The following is a 27,309-nucleotide window of genomic DNA, read 5'->3' as shown; positions in this document are numbered from 1 at the left end:
GGTTAAAGCCATGTGGCCATGTGGAACGCCAACTACTTGGTTCTTGCCTCCTCAACACATTGGAAAAGATGTATTAAAGTGTCAGTGCAGAGTAGAACTAAACTGTCTCCTACTGTGCTTGAGCCAGATTAAACCTATATCTATATTGCACGGATACAGTGAGTAAGATCAGGTCAGGCTAGGCCCGACTTGATAGATCCCCCTGCTGTAAGCATATCAGACCCCCCTGGAGCACAACACCTTCAACAAGGGGGAATCCCTGCACTGGCATAGTCTGGGACCCATTGTAAGACTCTTTAGGAATAATTTTGGACTTTGCAGGAGATATGCAAATTGTGCATGAATTATGCAAATCGCAGAATCCAGGAAGTGGAATTACAACTTCTCCTTCCTTTTTCTCCTCTTTTGTGTCTCTTTTTCAATAAAGCTTCGGCCCTGTGAACTCCTCACCCACTCCCCATTGTCGCAATCATTGAAACGCATAGCGCTTATATGATAAAGTGTAACATAATACTCTTGTGTACTGTAAATGCTAAACGTGAATCTTAATTTATTGTATGCCATCTTTCAGTCTGTACTGTGACAGTATATGTCATATCTGTGCCATCATAAATATTGTATATATGATTGTAAACTGCTACGCTCTTTCAATAAAGTCTGATGCTGTATGAAGAATCCTGTGTAGTATAAGACTGGCAAGTTGTACTTTATCTAGTTTGCTGTGCCTCAATATTGAATTTTCTGCCGCACAGGCAATTTCCTAAAAGGCCAAACCCCCTTTTTTTGGACAAGGCGGAAATCTACCTAAAAATGGTCTAAAGATCTCAATAAAATGTAGAGCATGACATTTCAGGTGCAAATTTCTCCAGTATTTTGAACTAGGCAGATTAATATACAGGCGGTCCCCTACTTAAGAACACTCGACTTACATACGACCCCTAGTTACAAACAGACCTCTGGATATTGGTAATTTATTGTACTTTAGTCCTAGACTACAATAAACAGCTATAACAGTTATCACAGGTGTCTGTAATGAAGCTTTATTGTTAATCCTGGTTCTTATGACAATCAAACATTTTTAAAATTCAATTGTCACAGAGACCAAAAAAGTTCTGGCTGGGGTTACAGTGATAAAATATATAGTTCCGACTTACATACAAACTCAACTTAAGAACGAACCTACAGACCCTATCTTGTATGTAACCCGGGGACTGTCTGTATTTTCCCCATTAACTGGTAGACCAGTCCCAAATTCCCAATTTCAGGCATTTGTACAAAAACAAGTGTACCCTCTGTGAAAATACATATCACCAAAGCATGTAATTTAGCCATCTCCTAAATAAGTGCTATTACTCTGTTATTATATATAAACACAAGGAACCTCCTGTAGGGTTGTTCACCTCCATTGATTAAGACCTGAAAGTCAAACCTGTCTAGTTAGGTAGCAGCATGACAATGAAACTTATGCTGATGCACGATGAGCCACATTTTCCATTTAGTGCTAAGAAAAGGTATAATGAAAACACCCTTTAAGTCCATATAGTTGATACACAGCTTTCCCAGAAATTGCAGAATAGAAGAGGTCAACTTGCTTTAAGAAGATCCATTGACATATAGTAAAAAATAGCACTTATGATACTGTAGACTTTAGAAAGCTATCACCCTACGGCTATCTACCTTAACTCCCTCATACGCCTGGCTCGGCCTGGCCAAGCTATAAATTTGTTTTAGGAAGTTGGCCTATGAACAGGGCTGAGGAAACCATGAAGCCATAAAAATACTATATGCAGCTTTAGATGTTACTGGAGCAGGAAAAACTATTGCATCTCTGATAGTTATGCCTAATTCACACCTACATCAAGGTTTTCAGTTACATTCTGGAAATGAAAAAAGGAAGGTGAGCAGAACTTCCCAAACACAATGGTAAACATAATCTACATATAGAATTAAGTAAGGCTAATTGTGGAATAATGGTTTCCTATGGTTTCCCTTTAAAAGAAGCTTCTCATGAAAAAAGTTTCAAGTAGCAAAACTATTAGACATTCCTTCCATGTTATATTTCATAATTAGAATTTTATCAGAATCTTCTAATCAAACAACCCAGCCAGGATAAGTGTGTATTTAAACTTATGAAGCTTTCATTGTGACCCAATGACAAACTCAATAAGAAATGCTCATCATTAATGTAAAGATCTACATCCAATCAGCCAATGCTTTACCTTTGTATAATAATTTACCAAGGTTCTGTCCTATTCATAAACCTGTAAGAATGTGGAAGAGGTAGGACGAGTTTCTTTATGGCAAAAATTATATAGGTAAAATGTTTAGAGAAGAGGGTTTGTGCACACGAGTTACTCTAAGAAGGGAAATTCCCAACAAAAAAGAACAATAACAAAATGTTCCTCAAAATTCTATTATTTCAATTAAATTACGATACATATTTCTGAGATGACCCCTTGAACCAACGTAAAGTTCAAAAGGGTTTATCCAAAAAAAAAGAAAAGTCAGTATCGACTATACCTGCCTACGTCCTGCTGAGTTCACAAATTTCTGAGCAGCCCACTTTGTTCACAGAGATCCATGCCTACTCTGCTCACAAACGAAAATACAGAGAGTAGTCACACAGTGCCCACTCCAGTGGAACTGCATTGACTCATTCGGTCCACGCTCTGACCCACCTAACCCCATACGTATGAGACGTCACTCCAATCGACCAATGATCAAAATAATAACACAGAATACCAGATTTAGAGCAATATGTAGATGTATAGACTATACAACCATTAACCATGATCTACCTGAGCAAGTTGGCTATACATAGTAAAGCAGGTTAGATCATAAATGGGATGTGTATGGAGAAGAGTGGTCAACGTTATACCACTAAACATGTAGTTTATCTGCACAGGAAATATTTATGATTTCCAAAAACCCTGTTTAACATTGTAACAAATATCTGGACTTATATTCATCTTTATATACATGGCTTGAAAAAGAATCCTGAACAGGATCTGAAACCTTGCACTTGGGCAAATAAAGCACCCATCCGTTTTTCTCACATTCAATTTGAGGTGCGGTCTCATTGTTTTGGAGTACAGTATATACATAGTTAGATATTTTCCCACAGGAATTGTCGATTTAGTACAATCCTATTAGGGAAGTGATGGCGAACCTTTTGGAGACTGAGTGCCCAAACTACAACCAAAAACCACTTATTTAACGTGGAATGCCAACGTGGCATTTAAAGCAGTAACTTATTACTACCTTTTCTTCCACATCTTTCAATCGTATCAGCCCCTGAGGTCAACAATATAGTTGAAAGAAGGAGGGCAAATTCAGGCATCATTGTAGCTTCTCTGCAGGGTCTCTCTGTAGAGGAAGAATGGTGAGTCCAGCAGAATGACCTCCCAAGATAAAGCAGTTCTGTCAGCGCCTTCTCACTATACCTGCAATTCCAAAGAGCCAATAAAGTGTCGCTTTAAAATAGCACTGAGAGCAGCTGCTCTAAAGTTTCCTGGGACTGCAGAGAGATTTGGTGGATTTGGTCCTATTTTGTAAACTCTGTCTTGGGGTGATGGTCAGAGTGCCCACAAAAATGGCTCCGAGTGCCACCTCTGGCACCCGTGCCATAGGTTTGCCACCACTGTATTAGGGCATATTGAGTGGCCCGGAGCCGGGCAGGCATACCGCTGTGCGCTGGAGAGGAGGTGACCCCTCTGTAGAGAACAGTGGAACAAGGCCACACACACTGGGAAAGATAGAGCATGCTCTATCTCTCCCCGTGCACGGCGCGGAACGGTGCCACACATGTGTGGCACCGTACCTCCGACAGGCTGCCATTGCCGTCTACGGGGCCGTATATGCGGCCACAAATTTGCCGTGTATAAGGCCGTGTGAAAGTACCCTTATTTATAGTGGCCACAAAATTATCTTTATAGATGGAGGGGAGAGGATATATACTTTTGGTGCTTAAATGTCTTCCAACTATATATCCTTATGCAGAGAGACCCAAACAGGACACATCGATGGTCTCTAGGTGAGCAGGATCAGTTCTAAACAATTTTATCAGTGCTGCCCTCAATGACTGACAGCAGGATGCAAACTGCCACATAAAGCAGCTTATATTCTGCTTGTGGAATAAAAGACTTACAGAAGCCAAAGACAACAGATAACCTGCAGGGAAACAGGTGGGATTTGAATTCCCTGCTTCAATTCAATCATTGCTACTTATTACATAATTTTATATTTGTAGTACATTGTTTCAAAATATAGAAACAATGTACAACTTAAATGACATCTACCACCAGGATGAAGGGTTGTAAACCAAACACAATGACATACTGGTGTGTCCCCCCTCTGGCAGGATCTGCTCTTCGCTTAGCTTCCTATGCCCTTTTATAAAGAAAAATGCAAATGAGTCTGGGGGGCTCCAGGCCCTATTAGCATAATTTCAAGAGCCTTTTTGTAAAAACTAGGGCATATGAAGATAAAAGAAGGGCGTGTACTGCCAGAGGGGGCACATGCCCGTATGTCAGTGTGCTTGGTTTACAATCCTTCATTCTGGTGGTAGATGTCACAGATGTCCATGAAATAGACCAGTCTTAAATGGGGGAGCCTCGCTATTCCACATTTCTGGAATGACATCTAGATTTGTCCTTTCATTTAACTAGAATACATATTTGGTGTATTTATTACAGAATGCAATAGATCTGCAGCATGATTAGTGTTAACATACTGTTTCCGTGTTTAAGAGCTACGGTCCTTTAATAAAAATCCCCTAATATTTCTCTACGGCACATGTCCATTGCAACATAGCTTTCCCAGCCCTAGAGCACACAATGAAAAGCAAGCAAAAAAACTTTCTTGAGGGCTGAAAGCACCTTGGCCAATATGCACAGTACATGCCATAAATTATTCTGGTGGCAATTTTAAACTGGAGCTTCCAGTCCCACGGGAAAGGATCACTGCCAGCATTTATACTGTCACCCCCGAAACTGGAAAACATTCCAGTGATAATGTGTACAATAAATAATCAAATAATCCAAATCAAATACAATCCATCTGTTTTAGTACAAAAGAACTGCTCACTTCACACCCAAATCCTCAATCCTGATGCCTCAGGAATACTAGCCATTAGGGTTCACATTTGCTTTAATAGTGCTACTCAACCAATAAATCATAGCTACAACCATTCACTACAATATGGTCAATAAAAGTGTTTAAATGTGTAAAAGAAGAATTGTACCTCCGTCATCTGACAAACCCCAAATGCAGGATGAGCCAAGGGTAAGTGGCATGCAGAGCGCCTGTATGGCAGCACATGGCCACTTTACCCTTCCAGACAAGCAACTCTTCCAATAGAGAAAGCCGTCATTATATGGTATGCAATAGGACACGTATAAAATAAGAGGCACTTAAGTGCAAATGCACACGGCGAGTGAAAAGGGGCCTTGTACCATCAATGGAAGCCACAAGGTTGCGCTAAATAGATTAGTGCCCACTGACATTAATTTTACGGACCAAGTAAAAGAGTAAAGTATTGTCCTATTCTAATTGTTTTTTCACAGATCATTTATATTGCAGTTTATAAGGATCCATGAAATTCAGATGCCATTCTGAAGCAAATCACCCATAAACAAAAGGTGAGTTCCGAAACAGGAAACCTAAGGAGTTGTGAGCCACTCCTATATAAGCAACTCTTCCAGATGAGAAAGCCTCCAATATATGGTGTAGCAGGACATGTATAAAATAAGGCTTCACATGAGCATAGAAAAAAAATTAAATAAAAAAAAACAGCACCACGTCCTGCCCACGAGGAACAGGCCAAAAATCTATGTTTCCAAACCTGCGTATGATGTAGATCCTTCTTTGAACTATAAGATGGATGGACAACAAAGGAAAAAGTCCACAAACAGAGTCCTGTGATGTGTCCCCTTTAATGTAGTCAAGCGCCACAACTGCCATAAATGGCCATACCACAAAATATTATCTAATCACATACTCACAGCACACAATTACTTGCAATCCTCTAATATTTTTCCAGGAGTGTTGAATATTGAAAAAATGACTACCAAATAGAAGAAGGCGAGTGATGGAAGCTTACATCACACCTCTGACCCCATAACATAGCCGAATAGAGAACATGGAGGCAGAAATTCCAGAACATTAAAGAACAAATATTTCTCAATGACTCAAAACAAGGGAACGTTGTGCTACGGTGATTAGTAAGAATGACTTGTAGTAAGCATTGCACAAGAGCAGTAGTAACGTGTTGGTAGGATTACCTCACATGGGCAGAACATGACGTCTGGAGTGAAGTAACTAGAGGCTGGGCGCACACACACTGCCCAGCTGACATGTTTCCATCACATACCAATGACCTCAGATCTCACCAGCCCATGGGACAGCGGCAACTATGTACAGCTGGCTGTGAGCTCATTGACTGTAAGAACCTACAGTACATTATAGTAGAAAATGCACAAAATACAATATTTACTACAAAATACATAACAAGTACATAACAATATTACACTATTCAGCTATAAGAAAGTCTGGAGGTAAATAGCAACAAAAGAAAAAAAAAAGTATTTATTTTATATAAATAAGTATATAAGTATATATACAAGTACTCGAAAACAAGTTCATCCAGGATGAGTCAGAAAGAAATTCATTTAATATAAAGTGTTCACAAAGCCTCCATTATATGTTCCATAATGTATGTATGTGTAGGAATGTTTGGAAATGGTTGTGTGGGGATATGAATGAATATAAATACAAGTGATCCTGATACATAAATGTATCAAAATAAGTGTGTATTTATATACAAATGATCATGATATACAGAGATAGCTAATTGTATAAATATACTGTACATCATATACACATGGATTACACTGTATAAAGCATGGATCTATAGACAGCTATAGGCCTGTTCATTTGCTTTAACCCCTAGCCTGCCACACCGTAAAGAAGCCTTGCAACTTCATACTACTAACACAAAAGGCTTGAGGATCCCTCCAGAAGTTTTGCACACTAGGCCCTTTTTCATACAATCACCCCCTCCCCCACAGAGACACTGGCCCTTTAAGCCATGGTCCTCCCCCTGGTGCACAGTGTAGCATTGTAGGGATGAGGGCTCCGCAGGGCACACGGGGTGCCCGGCACGGTGGCCCCTTTCCGGGTGTGCAGTGCGCGGCCACTTACCGCCTGCAGGAGAAGGAGGAGGAGGATGCCCGGGTCAGTAACAGACGCCCCTGTCTCTGTTCACGGCAAATGGACAAAAAGCGACATTAGAAACGGGTTTCAGCCCAGACGTGAGGTGGAAGAAAGCCCCTTGCGTTACCCGGCCCGCCCATTTTTTTTTTTTTTTCTATCTCTCAAAGTCTCCTGGAAAGTCCCTCCATCGACTTCCTCTGATAATCTGTGGAAATCCCCTAGTGCTGCCGCTGCACGGCGGTGACTGGGTGTGCAGCTGCCTCCTGTGTGCTGACAGGGAGCACTGAGGACTGCACATGTACTACAAGAGACTGTGTGTAACTGTGAGACTGAGTGTCACTACAAGAGACTGTGTGTGACTGTCCAACTACGAGAGACTGTGTGTGTATCACTACAAGAGACTGTGTGTAACTGTGAGACTGTGTGTGGCTATAAGAGACTTTACGTGTGTGTGTGTGTGTGCGCGCACTACTAATATAAGGGACTGTACATGTGAGTGTGTGCACTACTGCTAATATAAGGGACTGTACATGTGTGTGCGCACTGCTGCTAATATAAGGGACATTACATTTGAGTGTGTGCGCATTACTGCTAATATAAGGGACTGTACATGTGAGTGTGTGCACTACTGCTAATATAAGGGACTGTTCATGTGAGTGTGCGCATTACTGCTAATGTAAGGGACAGTACATGTGAGTGTGTGCGCACTGCTGCTAATATAAGGGACAGTACATGTGAGTGTGTGCGCACTGCTGCCAATATAAGGGACAGTACATGTGTGTGCGCATTACTGCTAATATAAGGGACTGTACATGTGAGTGTGTGTGCACTACTGCAGAGGGAGAGTGCATGCCAATCGGCCAAGGGCGTGCATAAATTTTGTAGTGGCGGAGCTAAGAGGCGCTGGGTAAAGCGCCTCACGCTCGTTTGAATAGTTTAAGTATAAACCTTTTTTTCTACGAAATCATTTTAAAGGATAAATAGAGGGTTATTGGTGATCTATTGACTATATACTGTGGGGGCAGTGGCTGGCAGGCTATATACTGCATGAGTACAGGCTGACAGGATATATCCTGGGGGGACAGGGGCTGGCTGGCTATATCCTGGGGGGACAGGGGCTGGCTGGCTATATCCTGGGGGGACAGGGGCTGGCTGGCTATATCCTGGGGGGACAGGGGCTGGCTGGCTATATCCTGGGGGGACAGGGGCTGGCTGGCTATATCCTGAGGGGACAGGGGCTGGCTGGCTATATACTGGGGGACAGGGGCTTGCAGGCTATATACTGGGGCACATGGGCTGCCAGACTATATACTGGGGCGCATGGGCTGGCTGTATACTGGGGTGCATGGGCTGGCTGTCCAGCCCTATACTGGGGGGGAAGGGGACTGGGTAGCTAGATACTGGGGGGAAGGGGACTGGTCATCTTTATACTGACTGGACGCTGTGCATTTCCTACCCCAGGCTTATACTCGAGTCAACTTTTCCCAGTTTTTTGTGTTAAAATTGGGTACATTGGCTTATACTCGTTTGGCTTATACTTATGTATATACTGCGGGGACAATGGCTGGCAGGCTATATACCGGGGGGGGGGGGGCAGGGTTTGGCAGACTATATACTGTGTGGCAGGGGCTAACTGTATACTAGGGGGCAGGGGCTTTCTGTATACTGGGGGGCAGGGGCTCGCTATCTACTGCGAGGGCAGGGGCTGGCAGGTTATATACTGCGGGGATAGGGGCTGGCAGTCTATATAATGGGGAGGCAGGGGGCTGGCTGTATACTCGGGGGGGGGGGCTGTCAGGCTATATTCTGTGGGGGCAGTGGCTGGCAGGCTATATACTGCACGGATACAGGCTGGCAGGATATATCCTGGGGGGGGGGGGGGGGGCAGGGGCTAGCTGTATACTGGGGGCAAGTGCTGGCAGGCTATATACTGGGGAGTAGGAGCTGGCAGGCTATATACTGGGGAATATGGGCTGCCAGGCTATATACTGGGTGGCAGGGGCTGGCTGGCTTTATACTGTGGGGCATAGGCTGGCTGGCCAGCTATATACTGGGGGGGGGGGGGAGGGCTGGTCAGCTTTATACTGGCTGGAGGCTTTGACCAATGCATTTCCCACCTGTGAGAAAGTAAGAGGTGTTGTGTGGGAAAACCACTATCTGTCTTACAGGCAGATAAAATGTAGATGGTAAAAGCCCTGGATTTGTCTGCAGTAACCCAAGGGTTAATGCAGACATGTGGTAAGCAGCAATAGTCTGTTTGGTCTATGTTGGCCTAGCTAGCATAGACACCTTTGTAATGTCCGTACTGGGCCTGCTAATTAGTAGTATTAGGAGTATTAGCTTAGTATTAGTATTAGGAGTAGGGGTAGGCTGGTAGTGGGACTCCTACACCACCCGGGCTTCGGTCCTGGGCTTTTGTATAGTCCACAGGTGCGGGTCACAGACCTTGTTAGAGCCTGATTTAGTCTGCAGGCCAGAAGCAGTAGGATAGGCACTACCTGGAGAGCTGAAGGCTAAGACCTTGTTCACACAGCAAAGGTAACTGAGTGCCTCCTGTACTACTGCTGGCCAAGAGCGTGTGCCAGGCAGCCTGGTACCCGTATAGCTAGGATCTGATATTGTATTAGGCAGTGTCTAGCCGGGCAGGGTTTATATTTGTGTTGCTTTATATGTGCCAAAACCAAGGCTGAATTTATGTTGTTTTGACATAGAAGTGTGAATAAAACACTTGATTTGGATTTTAACTCTGCATGAGTCCCTGCTTCCTGCACTGCTAAAAAGCATCTACCAGAGCAATTCCCCACACACCCTAGGCTTATACTCGAGTCAACTTTTCCCAGTTTTTTTTTTTTGTTAAAATTAGGTACATTGGCTTATACTTGTTTGGCTTATACTGGAGTATATCCTGGGGACAGGGGCTGGCAGGCTATATACCGGAGGGGGGACAGGGGCTGGCAGGCTATATACTGTGTGGAAGGGGCTAGCTGTATACTGGGGGGGGGGTGACTAACTGTATACTGTGAGGGCAGGGGCTGACTGTATATTGTGGGGCATGGGGTCGATATATACTGTGGGGGCAGAGGCTGTAAGGTTATATACTGCAGGGGCTGGCAGGCTATATACTGAGGGGGCAGGGGCTGGCAGGCTAAATACTGGGGATGCAGTAAAGCGCCAACAGGCAGTTTTCAGCTCCAACGCCTGAAACGCATTGGAAATTACGGTGTGTCCATTGTCTTTTATATGATGTCCGAATAAAGAAAAGTTTTTATCCAATTCCTTGACTCGTGGGATTTGAGCTGGAAACGTACTGTTTATATTGTTTAAATACAGGGGAGCAGGGAATGGCAGGCTATATACTGGGGAGGCAGGGGCTGGCAGGCTATATACCGGGGGGCAGGGCCTGGCAGGCCTTATACTAGGGGGGCAGGGGCTGGAAGGTTATATACTGGGGGATATGGGCTGCTCAGCTTTATACTGGCTGGAGGCTGTGACCAATGTATTTCCCACCTGAGGCTTATACGCGAGTTAAAGGTTTTCACAGTTTTTGTGTTAAAATTAGGTACCTCGGCTTATACTAGGTTTGGATTATATTCGACTATATATGGTACTTTATTTGGTTTTTATATGTAACTGTGGTGATTAGGGGACTTTTATTTTATTTATTTTTTATTATAAAATTATTTTCCTTTTTTTTTTACACACTTGGGCTTGAAAAAGCGTTCTTCCGATCTCTTCTTTAAGCCCTTACACAATGCAATACAAATGTAGTGCAGTATAATGTAAGTAACTGAGCATGCGGACGCAAGGGTTAACTAGTCAAATATCTATTCAGCTGTTGCAATACATTTTGAAAGACATGTATTAACCACCATGGGGGAGATTTATCATAGATTTCTGAGGTAAAACTGTTCTAGTTTCCCATGGAAACCAATCAGAGCTCAGCTTTCATTTTATAAACAGTTTAAGAACAGTTCTGCTCTTAAACACTTCTGATAAATCTCCCCCCATGTGTGACTGCATCCTTAGAGGGGATTACCTGGGATTAGTAAATAACTGCTCTTAGCTATAACATGACTGTCTCTAATCGTTCTTGTCTCCATCTGTGTCTATCTGTCTCTGCCTCCGACTGTCTCTGACACTGACCGTCTCTGTCTCTGACTCTGGGTTTCTCTGACTGTGTCTGTCTCTGACTTTCTCCAACTGTCTCTGTTCCCAACTGTCTCTGGCAGTGATTGTCTCTGACACTGACCATCTGTCTCTAACTCTGGGTTTCTCTGACTGTCTCTGCCTCTGACTTTCTCAGAATCTCTCTGTCTCTGACTTTTTTAGACTGTCTCTGGCACTGACCGTCTCTGTCTCTGACTCCCACACCATAGGCCGGCCTAAACTGCCAGGCTCCTCGAGGGGTGACAGGTGCTCATTAAAAGATTTCTTGTATTCACTTGTACTACTGATTTATACACTGTTAGGCTACATTCACACTGCTGTGCGGCGGGCACATGCCAGCGCAGGGAGAGGAGAAGGAGGTTAGTGCCGCTCACCCCCGCCCCTCTCCATAGGGATGTATGGGCCACGGCGCCGTAATACGGGAAAAGATAGGACATGTCTTATCTTTTCCCGGGCTATGGAGCAGTATGGTGCCGCACGTGTGCTGTACCGTACCGCTCCCGTACCATGCCGTCAACCCACAGAAGTGTATGGGGGACGTATATCGGCCATATATATGCGTCGGCCGTATATACGTCCCCCATACATGTGTGTGAATGCAGCCTAAAACAGTATATATAAGTTTTTACAAAAAGTTACTGAGTTAAAACTTTAAAGTTAAACTTTAAAAGTTACTTAGAGATGATGCTGCAACAACAAACAGAGGTAACACTGGATCTTTAACCCCTTAACGCTCTGCGCCGTAGCTCTACGGCGCAGAGGTATAAGGGAAGTATGAAGAGGGCTCACGGGCTGAGTCCTCTTCATACAGAGGTGGGGGTTTTTGCATTTTGCACAAAACCCCCACCGCTAATAACCGCGGTCGGTGCTTGCACCGATCGCGGCTATTAACCCTCTAAACGCCGCCCGCAAAGTCGCGGGCGGCGTTTAAAAGACGGCGGCGCGCGGGCGCCGCCATCTTTTTTTCGATCGCCACGCCCCCGAACGTCATCGGGGGGCGGCGATCGGTTACCATGGTAGCCTCGGGTCTTCTCTTGACACGAGGCTACATGGTTTTTGCAGGTTCGTTACAATGAGCCAGTGGCTCATTGTAATGTAAGACCTGCAAAAACGCCATATATTGCAATACTGTAGTATTGCAGTATATGGTAGGAGCGATCTGACCATCTAGGGTTAATGTACCCTAGAGGGTCTAAAAAATAGTGAAAAAAAAAAGAAAAAAAAAAGTTTAAAAAATAAAAAAAATTAATAAAATATTAAAAGTTCAAATCACCCCCCTTTCCCTAGAACGGATATAAAACATAACAAACAGTAAAAATCACAGACATATTAGGTATCGCCGCGTCCCAAAATGCCCGATCTATCAAAATATAAAAACGGTTACGGCCGGCGGTGACCTCCGAGGCGGGAAATGGCGCCCAAATGTCCAAAATGCGACTTTTACACCTTTTTACATAACATAAAAAATGAAATAAAAAATGATCAAAATGTCGCACAGACCTCAAAATGGTAGCAATGAAAACGTCGCCTCATTTCGCAAAAAATGACCCCTCACACATTTCCGTGCGCCAAAGTATGAAAAAGTTATTAGCGTCAGAAGATGGCAAAAAATTTTTTTTCTTTTTTGTACACATTCTTTTAATTTTTGAAAATGTATTAAAACACAATAAAACCTATATAAATTTGGTATCACCGCGATCGCACCGAACCAAAGAATAAAGTAGGCGTGTTATTTGGAGCGAAGAGTGAAAGCCGTAAAAACTGAGCCCACAAGAACGTGACGCACGTGCGGTTTTTTTTCAATTTTTCCACATTTGGAATTTTTTTTCAGCTTCGCAGTACACGGCATGTTAAAATAAATAACATTACGGGAAAGTAAAATTTGTTACGCACAAAATAAGCCCTCACACAGGTCTGTACACGTAAAAATGAAAAAGTTATGGATTTTTGAAGTTGGAGAGCGAGAAATGAGCCGGAAAACCCTCCGTCCTTAAGGGGTTAAAACTGACTGACATGATTCTTTTGTTGTATTTGTATACAGTGCAATGTCAATTAAACATAGCCATGTGAAATAACCTCTGCAAGGCCATATAATAGCAGACTGCTTCTATTCTATCATTTATACGCCTCTATATCTGTAATGTATACAGGTCAACTTCAGTCATCAGTGAGAGTGCACAAGAGTAACCGGAGCTTCTGCGCCTCCAGCTACACTGCTGGCTGCCTTTTCAATATATATATATAAGGTTTAAAGGGAACCTGTCACCTCAAAAACCCTCATGCGTGGAAATTTCAAAGTGCATAGAAGTGACATAAACTGGGGGAAGAGCGAATGGGTTTACAATGCAGAACGGCTGTGAGGAGGTGGGGAAGCTTGACTGGATCCGAGTGCTCTCCCACCTCCTTGCCTGGATATCAGAAAAAAAGACGGGAATAAGTATGTTTTGGGGACGAAGGACACAGATTGAGTATTACTTTGGCAACATGTATGAAAAGTCATTAACTTCAGAGGGAGCCTCATTGCATAGAGTTAAACTCTTAAAGGAAAGTGGTCTTTGATAATTTGCTATTATTTTTTCCAAAGTTAAAGGAAACCTGTCAGCTAGTTTGAAACTATTAAACCACTTGTTTACCATTAGAGATGAACAAAGTTTTGATTCAGTGTGTCCCGCTCAAGCCGGATATATTGCCGGATGAACATCCGAACCGGCAAAATGACTCCCCTAACAAACAAGCCATTGTTATAATTGGTCAAGGGGTGTTCACCTAATACTGTAAGTAAATGTGATCATGTTTGGGATGTTTGAGATGTGATGAATGTAGCCAAAGACATCTAAGGGTGAATTCAGCAGTAAGAAGTCATGGACAAAGGAGTACAATGATCACCTGTGTGTTGCTAGATGACATTGCTGCCTGATGAGCACTGTAATCATGGACACCCCTTCTGGTGTGAGACAATGATATGTATGTCTTATGCCTGTATCATGCATGATTTTGATGGATTTTGGTATAAAACAATTCACCCACAAATCCTGAGTATGGCTGTTGCTATTCTTCCAAAGAATGAGTGTCCTGTTGGGATCAATCAAAGAACCTAGGTGACAATAAAGAGCCTACAGAAGACTATAGCAATAACAAAGGCATGTTTGTGTATTATCAAGTAGAAAAATATTTAACAAAAATGATGAAAATTGAGGAATACAACTAAGGAAGCCACTGCTTTTCAAAGAATGTTCTATAGAAAAATAAGACAAAACCGGATTGTTACATTGCACATTGTTACATTTAGACGAAAAAGAATATCTAAACCTCATCCCAACTATAAAGCATGGTGGAAAATGCATCTTAGTTGATGGAACAATATGTATAAAAACATTTTATAGGAGAATGTTAGGGGAGCAGTCCATGAATTCAAACTAAAAACCATTGTCAATGCAAGAAAGGCAGGGAGAAATGCTCCGAGAGGCGTATAAAGAGCTCGGAGGAGTAATGGTGACGCCCCTGCATAGATCCAGGCACCCTGACTGTGATAATCTTCTTATATTTGTTATCTATGGCCCCCTGCCTTCTTATATCAACTTTATGACAATAAGTCAGAAGGGCTCTGTGGGTGTTAACAAGCTGTCACAGTGTGCAGGAGCACTTCCCATTCCCACTGTGTGAGATTACAGCAGTCAGAGGGAGGAAGAAATGCCGAAGGAGCAGGTGAGAGGCTGAGGCACAGTGTAACAGTCTGTGAAGCTGCACAGAGCGGGCTCTGGTAACACTCCTTAGAGCCCTCCTTGCTCATTAGCAATATCAGAAGATAACCACAGTCACAGTGCCTGAATCTATAAGTAAGTGTCCTTGGTCTATCATGCTTGATGTTGATTGTAGATTTCCTGAAACATCTTGCAGCAAACCAATGTAATAGTACGTCGGCGTGCGGCAAAGGGTGTATGGATAGAGCTCAGGGGCTGAGTCTCTCACCGTTACATGCCACATATTGCGGGTGTTAACCCTTTTTATGCCGTGGGCAGAGCTGCCGGCAGCATGTAACAGACAGCAACGCATCAGGGAATGGCGATCAGTCGCCATGACAGCCTGGTGTTTTAGGTTTTGTCATTTTTGCAGATCTGTTACAAAGGATTTGGGGATTCTCTGCCATTCTTTCTTGCAGATCCTCTCCAGTTTCTTCAGGTTGGATGGTGAACCTTGGTGGAAGTTATTTTCAAGTCTCTCCAGAAATGCTCAATTGGGTTTACTGGCTGGACCAGTCAGGAATGATCACAGAGTTGTTTTGAAGCCACTGCTTTGTTATTTTAGCTGTGTGCTTAGGGTCATTGTCTTGTTGGAAGAGGAACCTTCGGCTCCTTCTGAGGTCCAGAGCATTCTGGAAGAGGTTTTCATCCTGGATATCTCTGTACTTGGCCGCATTCATCTTTTCTTCAATTGCAACCAGTCGTTCTGTCCCTGCAGCTGAAAAACAACCCCATAGCCTGATGCTGCGACCACCATGTGTCACTGTTGTGAATATATTTGGCAGGTGATAAGCAGTGCCTGGTTTCTCTACACATACTGCTTAGAATTTACCAGAGAATCTCAGTCTTGGAGTCCTTCATGTGTTTTTTGAAAAATGTATGCAACTTTCATATGTCTTGCATGGAGGAGAGGCTTGGGATTCTTTTTTACTTATCTCACCAAGGCTCTTCTCCCATGATTGCTTATTTTGGCTAAGTGGTCATGTAGATGAGTAGTGGTCATCTCAAACTTCTTCCATTGAGGGATTATGGAGGCCATTTTGCTCTTAGGAGCCTTGAGTGCTGCAGAAATTATTTTGTAACTTTGGCCAGATCGATGCCTTGCCACAATTCTGTTTCTGAGCTCCTTGGGCAGTTCCTTAGACCTCATGATTCTCATGTGCTCTGACACTCACTGTGAGCTGTGCGGTCTTATATAGACAATGTGTCTTATTACTAATGAAACAAAGAATGAAATGGCTGCAATAAAACAAAGAATGAAAAATGTAAAGGGGTCTGAATATTATCCGTAACCACTGTATATGGTAGGATTGATCAGCCCCCCCCTAGAGTTAGTACCGTTGAAGGTCTAAAAAATTTGTATAAATACATAGGTTGTACAGTCCCACAGTCCTGTGAGTAATAACACCTTGCACAGCTCCATACGCAAATATGAAAACATACAAAAAGGTTTTAATTTTTAAAACCTATATAAACTTGACATCCACATAATTGCACCGACACAAAGAATAAAGGGGAGGTGTCATTTGGAGTGCACAGTGAAAGACATTAAAACAGAGTCCACAAGAAAACGGTGGAAAATGTTAAGTGTACTGTATTTCAAATTTTTTTCCACTTCCTAGTACACGGCATGGGAAATTAAATACTACCACTAGGAAGTACACAAACAAAAAGCCATCACGACCACTTACGGACGGCACTGTGGGAGAATGAGGGCACCAGAGGAGGTGAGTATAAGTGGTTTATTGTTTTTATTTAGCCCCCAAGCCATACACTTCAAATTTTTTATTGACATACAACCCCTTTACTACTTAATTTGGTGGCGCTTTAGATTTTCTAGGTCACATTATTGAAAGTAGAAGAAGTGGTGCAAGATCAAGCTCACCGTCAGCCAGTGCTGACCACAGTACCACAGTACAGGTGGCTAGATCTACACATTCAAATACATATCGTGAAGGATATTCTGGCTCAATAATAAGTTCCCAAAGGAGTTAAAAAGAAAACCCAACCAGCATCCTGTGCTCTAGTGTATAACCAGACTTAGCTGAAATGGAGTCTGTCACTGAATTGTGACCTTCTTTAAACAAAGAACCATGGGATATAGGGGGGGGGGGGGTTATGGGCAGAACAATAAGTCACTGATTGATGTTATGGTGAGATGTTTTTTACCATTTGATAAATCACAATGATCATTAATCATACTGGTGCACACACAATGAGGTAATCACTGATTGTTTTTGTTCAGTTAATCAGATATTGAAAATTGTGTTGTGTTTGTCGGGAATCTTACCATGCGTTGTTTAAGTCATTGTTCATTTCCCTGCAGACAAGGAGTCCAGTGTTGTTTTGATATTACAATAACTGTGGCCTAATGGTAGGGCATATATGTTATCATAGGAGGTTCAGCAACAAAAGACGAGGATCATCGGCAATTAAGGAAAAGAAAAAGCAGGAGTTTGTCAAAATCCCCCACATTCCGTAACAACCTACAATAGAATGACTGAATAATTATGTGGTGTTAAAATAATTCCTGTGCCAGGTGATGGGAAAGATAATTTTGTTTAGGATTTCTGCAGTTATGTCTCATGCAGATATGTATCAGATGTCATCTGATCAGACACTGGGTCTTTCAGAGGATACTTTTCGCTAGTGTACCTCTTAGTGAGAGATTGTTGACTTTGAAATTGAGCCACATGGTTGGAGTGAGAAAAGCATGATGGCAATTTTGACAAAAATGATGTTTGGACCTAGCTGTTAAGAGTTGTTCGGAGCATGCACACATGGCTCTATTTGGGATCCAATTATGGTCTAGTTCCAGTAAGGAGGCCTTGTGGTGATCACTTTAATCCTTCCTTTGCATCATATACAAAAGTTGGACACTATCCTGGTTTGTACATACAATCTATACATTCAATACTTATTATATAAAAATATATAGTTCAGAAGAAGAATACGGTCTAGACAAGTGGAATAATATTTACTAGTTAACCATCTTCTAAAGCAGATCTCCAAATCAACTACATAGACATATTTAAATTATGCAATTTTGGTTGTCTGCGGCCACCAATAGAGGGAGCTAAATATATACCCATAAATTCATAAATTTAGTTAGGCAGCTGCCTGTGGTGGTGTCCGAAGGCAGTGTAATTATTTTTATAATTTATTTTATTTTATTTTTTTACCATTCCAGTGTCTTCTTGTGTTTCTGGATCAGTAACCAACTTGTGTCTTCTTTTTTCTAAGGAAAGTGCTCCTTCTTCCATCCTTATGGCAATTCATGCCTCCCAAGCTTTTGGAAGTGGGACCTGCTGTGACATGTTGACTCCATTTTAAAACAATGAAATCATTGGGGGCAACGTGGTATTATGTGATTCAAAAGGAACCTTAGTTTCAAGACATCTTAACAGATAAAAAAAGGTACAATACCACAAAACTGATTAAAGGTTTCAAATAAAATGTATGCAATGGAACTGTTAACTAATGACAGATGAAGAAAAGCAACCATGCAATGTCTATAGAGTAGGGTACATGTACAAAGCTTACTGACTTATTTTATGTTTTGTAATAATTTGGAAATTTAAACCCTATACCAGTGATGGCAAACCTTTTAGAGGCCGAGTGCCCAAACTACAACAAAGACCCGCTTATTTATCGCAAAGTGCCAACACAGAAATATAATTTGTGATTTATACTCCCTTCTCTGTCACAGTTTTCATTGATACCAGCACCCTGAAGCACCAATAAAGCAAAAAATAGTTCCTGGAAGAGCTGTGACTTTAAAATACCTCTGTGCACAGCAAGTCCTGGGCTGTCTGGGACTGCAGGAAGACACCTGGAGTCATCTCTGGTGATGCCATGAGCCCACAGAAAGGGCTCTGAGTGCCACCTCTGGCACCAGTGCCATAGGTTAGCCATCACTGCCCTATACCAACCACCATGAAAGCCCATTTTAGTGCAGGTAGCACACAAACACTGCCACTTTTCAGAACAGGAACAGTTAAACTTGCTTTTACTGTAACTGAAAATTCAAGACAATCGTCAAATTTAAGACTTTTTCACATTATGCATAAGGGGAAACTTTCAAAACTGGTGGAGGTCCCAGCCGATGGAAAACTGTGGATAAGCAATGTAATTAAACCTTTGGACAACCCCTTTAAGACACCTGCGTTTAGGCATGACAGACGTCACCTGGAGCACACATCTGAAAATAAACAGATGGTAGGGTGAGGCTGGCAAGAGCACGACTCTAGGAACGTGATTGCTGGCAAAGTGAAAGCCAAGACTCCTTCCAGGACTGCCACTATCTTTGTATAGCTGGAGGCCTAACCTGGTGGCGCCAATTCTGGGTTAGTCAGCTTTCATTCCCAAGAGTGCACTTATTTAAAAAAAATAAACAAGTGCGGCAGGATTAAGTGTTGTAATTAGACCGGGCAGACTCCTTGTTATTTAAGGAAATATATTTCTTTTGAATTTACAACGGTCTCCGGAGGCGGGAGAGGGCGAAAATAACTGCAATGTAACACATCCAGATAAAATTCTGACAACTGTATCCAGTCGTCACACACATACAGGAGCAGATTTATAAATTTGTTTATGACAAAACTACATTGCGCCACATTTATCAAGGGATTTCGTTTGACGTGACCTCTGAAAAGGGATCTGCATCATACATAACAATAAATCTTTCTAGTCTAACTCTGCACTGTCTTACCATACGATACTTTTGATAAATCTGCTCCACTGTATGTATATACGGTATTTTTAGATTCTCATAGGGAAAAGTTTTACAGCTGTTTCAATGTGGGAAAAGAAGGCACATAAATCTCCCCCTCCCTGCCAGTTTCCTGGCTTCTCCATGTATGTGTGGAGAGCGGGCAGGGGTGGTGTCCATTGGCGTAACTAGGAGAGGCAGGGCCCCATAGCAGATTTCATGCATTAAAAGTATTCATGCATACACAGACGTTTATACAATCACACACATTTATACACTTAAATACACACACATAACATTCTACACTCACTTTTATGTACTCGTCCACACATACATACGTATACACTCATATGCACAAATTTATGTACTCATATATACATTTATACACTAATACATACAGTATATATGCATCAAAAGTTTCATACATACTATTTAGATACATACATATAGCATAAATACATCACATTCTTTTAAATGCGGTATATACCCACTGTGTATACACATACATGCAGTATATAAACACCATATAAACATACTGAATCTATATACAGCATATACACACATACATACAGTATATATAGTGTATACATACAGCTTATACACACATATATACAGTAGATACACACATATATACAGTAGATACACACATATATACAGTAGATACAACAGATACACAAATACACCATATACATATAAATATTTATATGCATGTGTCCACATACAGCATATAACCACACATACAGTATATACAGCATATACACATACACACAGTATACACATACTACATATACATGCAGTATATACACAAATACATATGGCATATACAGCATATACACACACATACATACAGAATATACACATACATACAGCAAATACACACACATACATACAGAATATACACACATACAGCATATACACACATACATACAGTATATACTGTAAAGCATGTACACACATACAGCAAATACATACAGCATATATACATACATAGAGCACATACATACAGCAAACACACACACTTTAAGCACATACACACAGAAAATAGACACATACAGTATACATACATCAATCATACATATATAGGGACTTACTTACATTTCTTGTAGACTGGCTGCTCTGCAGTGGGAGGCTCGTTGTTCAGGAAACCGCGGAAATAGGTCAGCTGCGCGATCGTGGTAAGCCAGCTGGTGGGCCGGGCGCTGATGGAGTGGGCCGGCCGGGCAGCCGCGGAAGAAGTGTACCAGCCGGGCGGCCGTGTAGAGACAGGGGCGCGAATGATCTAGGCTGGCATGGCAGCTGCGGGAGCGGAGGACCGGCCGGGCGGCCGCATATAGACTAGGCCCTGCGGCCACAGAAGAAGTGGTCTGGCCGGGCAGCCGTGAAGAGACCGGGCCTCGGATGGACAAGGCCACCCGGTCGGCTGCGGAAGGAGTACGCCAGGCGGCCGCAAACAGACTGGGGCAGGCTACCGCGGGGGGACGTGGCTGGCGGTCCGCCGCGGATGGTGTCGTCAGGGCGGTCGCACCAAAAGAAGTGGGCGGGCTGCCTGCCAACAAATGAAGAGGCCAAGTGGGCGGACAGCGACAGAGGTACGGCACAGGGGTCCGTATTACTGTGCAAAGGTGCTCCCATCTTGGCTTTTCATCTCGGGCCCCTGTGCCGCCCGGGCCCCGTAGCAACCGCTACGGCTATTGTTACGCCACTGGTGGTGTCTCCAAAAGAGACTAATGTTTTGTTTTAATCCACAGTTATGCAGCTTCTGTACTTTAGGCGCCTACTGATACATAGCTGTGCCACATATACATATAGGGCAATATTAGAGCAGTTATCATAATAAATTTTATGAGCGGTATTATTGTGCTAGAATCCCAACTTGTTTATACCAGTCCTGTTCTGAGGGCTGGGACGAAGGCTAGGCTTGCCCAGGGCACCACTATTGCCTTCTACCCTGGGGGCAATGACCCCCAAACAATAACACTGGACGCAGGCAGCCTGCACCTCCTGTCTACCCATGCACTGTCGACTAAGCAGTGATGTTGTTGTCGCCTGGCCCATAGAGAGGATGACCCATGCGATGTCTTGGAAATTAAGAAGCATAGAGGCTACAATGAGAACAGCTAGGTGAGTATTCATGTTTTTATTATTTTATGCTGTAATACATATACACTGGAGGCATTTTCTGGGCTACCTATATACTAGGGGGGATGTGCTGGACTTCTTTTATACTGGAGGGGTTTGTGGGGGGTATGTGCTAGGTTACTTATATACTAGGGGCATGTGCTAAGCTTCCTATATACTGGAGACTTGTGCTTGGCTACCTATATATTAGAAGCATGTGCTAAGCTACATATATACTATGGGCGGGTGTGCTGGACTACATATATACTGGATGGTGTTGTCTTAAATTGGTCATTACAACAAGATAAAGGGGATGGCCCAAGGCAACCTAATTTGAACAGTTAGAGATAAATATATATATTTATATGTACATATTTTTATGTGTGCTGTTTATTAATTGCTGGTAATTACGGTATATGTGTGCGGCATAGTCATTGACATCCATGTGTTTGGTATATTCACTGCAGGTATATATTTATATTTGTGGTTTATTAATTTTAGGTATATATGTGTAGTATTTTTGTTGATAGATGCTGCTGGTAGACCTAATTGTAGATGATGCCATAGCAGTTCTGCTCAGGGCATCAAAATGCCTTGTTCTGGCCCTGCCTGGTCTGTACATATTTTACCACAATTTATTGTCTGAAATTCCCTGGAAATTGCCTTCTATTAGGGCAATTAATTTAGATACTATTGTATTCCCTTACAAACGCTTAACTCCCATGTAATTACACTGATAGGCTGAAATCTATGGTGTGTATCGTCTTTTAATAATAGTAAACTATTTTTGGTAAAAGAGGCACCAAGGAATTTGCTGCTGTTGTATTTTCCTTCTCATAATCTTTGGAGTTCCCCTTGTGCTCACACATAGAAATTATAAGTCAACGTAAATGGAATTTCAAGCGGTTGCACTGGTGACTAAATGAAAATTATAAAATAAATGCAGTTAGCCTTTTAATAATTCACCTAGCAGAACTAACTTCTAATATTACATAGGGCTATGCCCACATATGCCATACATAACTTTGCTTTTACTTTTCAGCTTTTCTTCCTTGCTCAAATCTCACTTAAAAAAATATGCAATGAGGCTGAAATGCTAACAGGGGCATTAGCAGAGCTCCTCAGAGCTCTGGCTACACAGCAATACACCCCATGCTACACTCCTCCCTTCATCCAACAAAATGTTGAGCTGGAGCCCTAGGGTGCTCTGATAATGCATTTTTACTCCATATTTTCCAAAAGCCATAACTTTTTTTTAGTGTAAATAGCTGTAGGGTAACTTGTTTTCTCCATAATCCCCAATGGAACATGCTTGGCATTTAAGTCCCCCTGCAAAGATGGCCTTTACTGGCAAAGAGTTTTTTCTCTAACTTGCATCTATGGCCTCTCACCTAGCCAAACTATTAACTAGCCAAACTATTAACAGCACTTCAATAAATTGTAAAACAAAAGAAAAACAAAATTTACAAAATAAAAAACCTAAAAGTTCAAAACACCCCCATTTATCTAGAACCAATATAAAAATAAACAATAATACCGTAATCATAAACATATTGCCACTTCCGAAAATCCAGATCTATCAAAATATAAATGTTCCTTAAAGAGTTTGGTTTCTTCATTGACTTATGCAATGTAATAAAAAGCTTGTAAAAAATTGTAGCTGTGCCATTTTCTTACAGGCTCTGTTTTTACAGATGACACTTCCTCTTTATTGTTTGGGTCAGTAAGGTAAGCGAGATACCACATTTATATATTTTTGTAATGTTTTAACACCTTAAAGATGCAGTATTCTAACAAATTTTTGTGCTGAAAAAGCCACACCCAGCTATACTTAAACAAAATAGGTACTTACCTCCAGTGCTCCCCGCAGCTCATCTTCTCCCTGCGGCTCTGTTTCTCTGGCAGCGCGAGTAGAATACACAATGATGCAGCAGGGTTGCCAGTTGATAACATCATAGCGTGTGTGCGGGCAGAGTGTATAGGCTTACCTCTGTCAGTGCTCTTAGGAAGATTGGGCCGCAGGGAGAGGATGAGCTGCAGGGAGAAAAAGAAGCTGGAGGTGAGTACAATGTTAAAGGAAATATACCACTTGGAAACCGGCTTTATTATCCAAATATACCGTTAGACAGGTGTTGTAAAGCTGATGCTGGTTCAGGTGTGAAGGTCAGGTTTTGGTGTAAAAAAGGTGTTTCAATTTATTTTAATGAATCTTCAGCGTTCCTGTGTTCAAACTGTAATTATGCACACCCACAGGCTGCATCAGGCAGCCTTGCCCGCCCTACCTTTCTCTCTACTGAGTGCTGGTGACATAACCGAGCTCTCGCGATATCACGCGCATGCACCATAGCAGTAGACAGCACTGAAAAGCAGGTGGCTGGCGAGCTTCGCTGTTTGCTATGCTCACCAAACCACCAATGAAGGAGTCGGTGACTTCACCGGCTCTTAGGAGGGAGAAAGGGATGGTGGGCTGGGCTGCCTAATGCAGCCTGTGGGCGTGCATAATTATGGTAGCAGCGGATCGAAGGCCCTGTGTTCCATATACAGGAGCACCGAAGACTCATTAGCATAATTTGAAAAACTATGGAAGGCCTGAACCAGGATCAGCTTTAGAACACCTGTCTAAAGGTATGTTTGGCTAATAACACCGGTTTTCAAATGGTGTATTTCCTCTCTGCTAGATATTTTGTTATTAATGGGGGCTCTGATGGACATTTTACTATTGAAGGAGCTCTGCTGGACACATTGGGGGTCATTTACTAAGGGCCCGATTCACGTTTTCCCGACGTGTTACCCGAATATTTTCGATTTGCGCCGATTGTACCTGAATTGCCCCGGGTTTTTGGCGAACGCGATCAGAATTTGGCGAATCGGCGCCGGTATGCACGCGACGGAAATTGGGGGGCGTGGCCGAACGAAAACCCGACGTATTCGGAAAAACCGCCGCATTTAAAAAAAAAATTGTGTCGCGAAAATTTCACTCACCTTCATTCTGGATAGGCCGGTGTATTTCGAGGCATTCCAGCGGACTTCAGCGAAGCAGCGCCACCTGGTGGACGTCAGAGGAACTGCTTTGATGAATCCCGTCCGGACCCGAATCCAGTGCAGAGAACGCGCCGCTGGATCGCAAACGGACCGGGTAAGTAAATCTGCCCCATTGGGTCAGATTTATTAAGCTGTCTGAAAGTCAGAATATTCTTAGTTGCCCAAGGCAACCAATTAAAGCTCAGCTTTCATTTTACCAGTGCTCATGAATATTTCAAAGGGGAGCTGTGATAGGTTGCCTTGGGCAACTTTCAGACAGCTTGATAAATCTGCCCCACTATTACTGAGGGGGCTGCTGCTGGACATTTCATTAATAAGGGGGCTCCTGCTTTAACATTTATTAAAGAGTAGCGACTGCATTTCCCACCCTAAGCTTAAACTTGAGTCCATAATGTTCCTAGTTTTTTTTGTGGTAAAATTAGGTACCTCGGCTCAAACTCGATGTTGGCTTATACTTGAGTATATATGTGTATATAGTATATTAGAATTTTAGTGTATGAAGATGGATAGGGAATTTTTTTGCAGGAAAAGATCATGTTTTTATTGATATTATTTGGGAAAATCTTTTTGGGTAGCAAAAAACCATTGACTTTTTGCAAATAAGGATTCTCTTTATATGGGAAATTTATTATTAGAATTTGATAAAGCTGCAATTTTTGGACACCTCTGGCAGGGTGTAATAAATGACAGCCAAGGAAGTCATAGCATTTGATCACCACCCAAATGATACCACGCAAGCCGTCTATATTTTGTCATGTGCAAAAGGGAGACATTTATCATACGCCGATTTGTGATGATATCCCTGCCAGGAGTATCCGGTGGCATGGATGTGCCAGCATACAATCTGGTGTAGGATCCCGCAGCATCCTACCATCTTTCATGGCTGTAGCGAGTACACAGACTCCCCCATCGGCCGTTCCCCCTTCATGCCCACTTGGTGAGGAGATGACATAAAGGGGGAAATAATCGCAATTACTGATGGTGCACCAGTGGCTGCAATTATTTCACCAGCACATTTGACCAGCACAACTATTGTGTAGGCACTGCCTGAATAAGGGTTTTCAGTTTAATGGAAATAAAATGTCCAGTCTGTTAGCAAGATAGAATCATCCAGGGAGGGAGGATGCTAAAAGCCAAAGTACATGGAGAAAGAACCACTATTTATTTATGCCTTTCCGACCGATTTGGCAAGCTCTGTGCAGTGCTGCTTAATCTGTGTGCGCTATATAAAGAATTACCCATATATACTCGAGTATAAGCCAACCCGAGTGTAAGCCGAGACCCCTAATTTTGACACAATAAAAGGAAAAACCTATTGACTCGAGTATAAGCTGAGGGTAGGAAATCCATTGGTCACAGCTCCCCCAGTATATAGCCTGCCAGCCCCCTGGAGTATATAGCCTGCCAGCCCCCTGGAGTATATAGCCTGCCAGCCCCCTGGAGTATATAGCCTGCCAGCCCCCTCAAGTATATAGCCTGCCAGCCCCCTCAAGTATATAGCCTGCCAGGCCCCTGGAGTATATAGCCTGCTGGCCCCCTGGATTATATAGGCTACCTGCCTGCCCCCTCGAGTATATAGCCTGCCTACCTGCCCCCTCGAATATATAGCCTGCCTGGCTGCCCCCTCGAGTATAAAGCGTGCCAGCCCCTCCCGGTCCATTTCAGGCACCATGACATCAGCCGCAAGCTGACATCATAGTGTGTGCTGATGCGGCTGACGTCACAAAGACTGTGACGGACCAGAACCCAATGTCGGAGCCAAGATGGATGCCGGGGAGCATCAGAAGGTGAGTTCATTTTTAGTTTTAGGGGTTATTTATCATATGATAGCCCCGCCACTACTCCATTGCATTCGGATACATCAAGAGGCCCAGGCCTTTTCATGTATTTTGCGGGGGTCTGTGTCGCGTTATATGAAAATTTGCTGGCTGCAGCGAGTGCGCAAGTACAGGGCCAGGTACATGGCTGGCTGCCCCCCCTCCCCCCCTCATACCTCTCTACGCCCCCCTGGTTTGGAGGTGGTGGAAAGGGTGAAATAATCCCAAGTATTAGCAATAAGCTAGTATTTGATTTGATTCTTGTCACGCTGCTGTAGGACATGGTGCGTTATTCCACTGAAGTGATTTTTTTAGTGGTTTTATATTGGTAGGCTTCCCCAGCTTTTACAGCGCCCCTTCCATACATATGACTGTTACCTTATCCTAGGTTCAGTCCCAGTTATGGGGCTGCAAGGATTAAAAACTGATGGTCTATTTTGGGAAGATCTATTAATTAATGGAAGCAAGAACAGTGCATATTCATTGTAGATCCTTATACTGT

At 42.8% G+C, this 27,309-nt stretch overlaps 1 protein-coding gene across 6 annotated transcripts in view; it reads right to left on the bottom strand.

Annotated features, from left to right (window-relative positions):
- The window catches only part of TRAF3 (TNF receptor associated factor 3), a 100,005-nt gene that overhangs the window by 57,501 nt on the left and 15,195 nt on the right, over positions 1-27,309 (bottom strand). Inside the window, exon 2 of one of the 6 annotated variants that reach the window (XM_072116225.1) lies at positions 18,302-18,427. The exons of 1 other annotated variant lie outside the window; for it this stretch is intronic. Coding sequence is in view for 2 of the 5 variants with exons in the window: in XM_072116221.1 (XP_071972322.1) it covers positions 11,249-11,312 (64 nt within the window). In the remaining 3 variants the exon portion in view is untranslated. Of the gene's footprint in view, positions 1-7,200; positions 7,474-11,248; positions 11,374-18,301; positions 18,428-27,309 lie in introns of those variants that run through there. 4 more of the 6 variants (XM_072116226.1, XM_072116221.1, XM_072116222.1 and 1 more) reach the window with 4 other exon arrangements.

The sequence above is a fragment of the Engystomops pustulosus genome, chromosome 7 (genome assembly GCF_040894005.1).
Source record: "Engystomops pustulosus chromosome 7, aEngPut4.maternal, whole genome shotgun sequence".
Taxonomy (NCBI): domain Eukaryota; kingdom Metazoa; phylum Chordata; class Amphibia; order Anura; family Leptodactylidae; genus Engystomops; species Engystomops pustulosus.
The sequence above is the reverse complement of the archived record's forward strand: the minus strand, read 5'-3'. Positions and strand labels throughout refer to the sequence as shown.